A 1738-nucleotide genomic window follows, 5' to 3' on the forward strand; every position below is an offset into this window, starting at 1 on the left:
TCTTTAAGAGACTTCCAAACATTCAGAAGATGAAGCAGAATATATACCCTGCAACTTCATACACATGTACATGTTTAATTATCTATTAATTTTCTATCCATAAGTGAGAACTGGATCAGATTTTGATTTTTAGAATTTTTATCGAATATATTTATCTATTTATTTGCTTATTTATGAGTCTGTATCCAACAGGACACATGTGAGGAGGTCAGAGGACATATTATGACAGTTTACTGTCTCAACCATGTATGTTTCAGGGATTGCACTCAAGTTATTAGGCTTGATTGCAAGATCATTTACCTCTTAAGACATATCACTGATTCCAAAGTATTACACACACACACACACACACACACACACACACATAAGTGTGTGTGTGTGAAAGATATCTTGATTATATACTCTCAGAAATACTGTATCTTTTCAGTCCCTGTATCAAAGCTAAACTCTTAAGGTGTTATACTTTAGAATCATCATATAGTATTTATCAACTGAAGTCATTACCACACCATATTTTTTTCATTGCATTTTTTACTTCTGCATTTCTCAGAGTATAGATAAGAGGGTTGAGCAAAGGTGTCCCAATTGTATAAAACACAGCCACCATCTTGTCAACTGGAAAAGTAGTTGGGGGACGAGTGTATATAAATATACAGGGACCAAAAAATAGGACCACCACAATGAAATGAGAAGTGCAAGTAGAAAGGGCCTTTCGTCTTCCTTCTGCACTGTGATTTCTTAGAGAGTATAAAATGATAATATAGGATATAAGCAACAGTATGAAACTTACCATGCATATGGCACCACTATTAGACACAACTAGCAAATTTATCACATAGGTATCCATGCAGGCAAGTTTCAACAAGGGCTGCAAATCACAGAAATAGTGATCAATAACATTTGGGCCACAGAATGGTAATCTTAAGGCCAAGAAAAGCTGTGCTGAAGAGTGGATACAAGAACCTACCCAGGCAAGAATCACTAATACACCACAAATACGTTGGCTCATTATAGTTGTATATCTTAGAGGCTTACAGATTGCTACATAGCGATCAAAAGCCATGAGGATAAGCACAAAGATCTCCATGCACCCAAAGAAGTGAGCTGCAAAGACCTGAGTCATACATTCATTGTAGGTAATGGTTTTTTTCTGAGAGAGGGAATCCATGATCAATCTAGGGGCTGTAGTTGTAGAGAAGCAAGCATCAGCAAAGGACAAATAGAAGAGAAAAAGGTACATGGGGCTATCAAGTGTCCGACTTTTCTTAATGGTCACCACAATGAGAAAGTTTCCCATTAGTGTCATAAGGTAAAGAATCAAGAAGACTCCAAATACTGCTTTCTGCTTTTCTGGATTCTGTGTCAAGCCAAACAAAATGAATTCAGTCACACTATTGTTATACATCATATCAGTGGATGTAGTAGATAAGAAGAGTCTGACAAATGTTTAACCTGCCAAGAAAAAAATAGCATATTTGGATCATTGAAACTTGAAATTCACTGGGTCTATCCCAGGCCATTTGTCCCAGCTTTCTTTGTTATGAAATCCCTGAAGATTTCAATTGCCCCAATGTCTATCAGCATAGATATTTAGTTCTTAATAAGATTTAACATTGACTCAAAAGTTTATTGTACTGGATCAAAGTTTTGAATTTCAGGACTGAAAAATATGAATGTTGTTTAACTCTACTTTGATTCCCATTAATGTTCCAAACTGAAGAATTTGTTCTGTCTTTGA

General features: G+C 35.8%; 1 protein-coding gene across 1 annotated transcript; it reads right to left on the reverse strand.

Annotated features, from left to right (window-relative positions):
* Positions 1-487: 487 nt before the first annotated feature.
* Positions 488-1408, reverse strand: LOC101991957 (olfactory receptor 4C11-like). Its single transcript, XM_005363448.1, has one exon. It carries the CDS (start codon positions 1406-1408, stop codon positions 488-490), a length of 921 nt encoding a protein of 306 aa, XP_005363505.1.
* Positions 1409-1738: the final 330 nt, after the last annotated feature.

This window comes from Microtus ochrogaster, linkage group LG9 (assembly GCF_000317375.1).
Source record: "Microtus ochrogaster isolate Prairie Vole_2 linkage group LG9, MicOch1.0, whole genome shotgun sequence".
NCBI lineage: Eukaryota > Metazoa > Chordata > Mammalia > Rodentia > Cricetidae > Microtus > Microtus ochrogaster.

Excerpts from the sequence above, each read along its gene's own strand:
- LOC101991957 (XM_005363448.1), bottom strand. The coding sequence starts at position 1,408 with ATGATGTATAACAATAGTGTGACTGAATTCATTTTGTTTGGCTTGACA.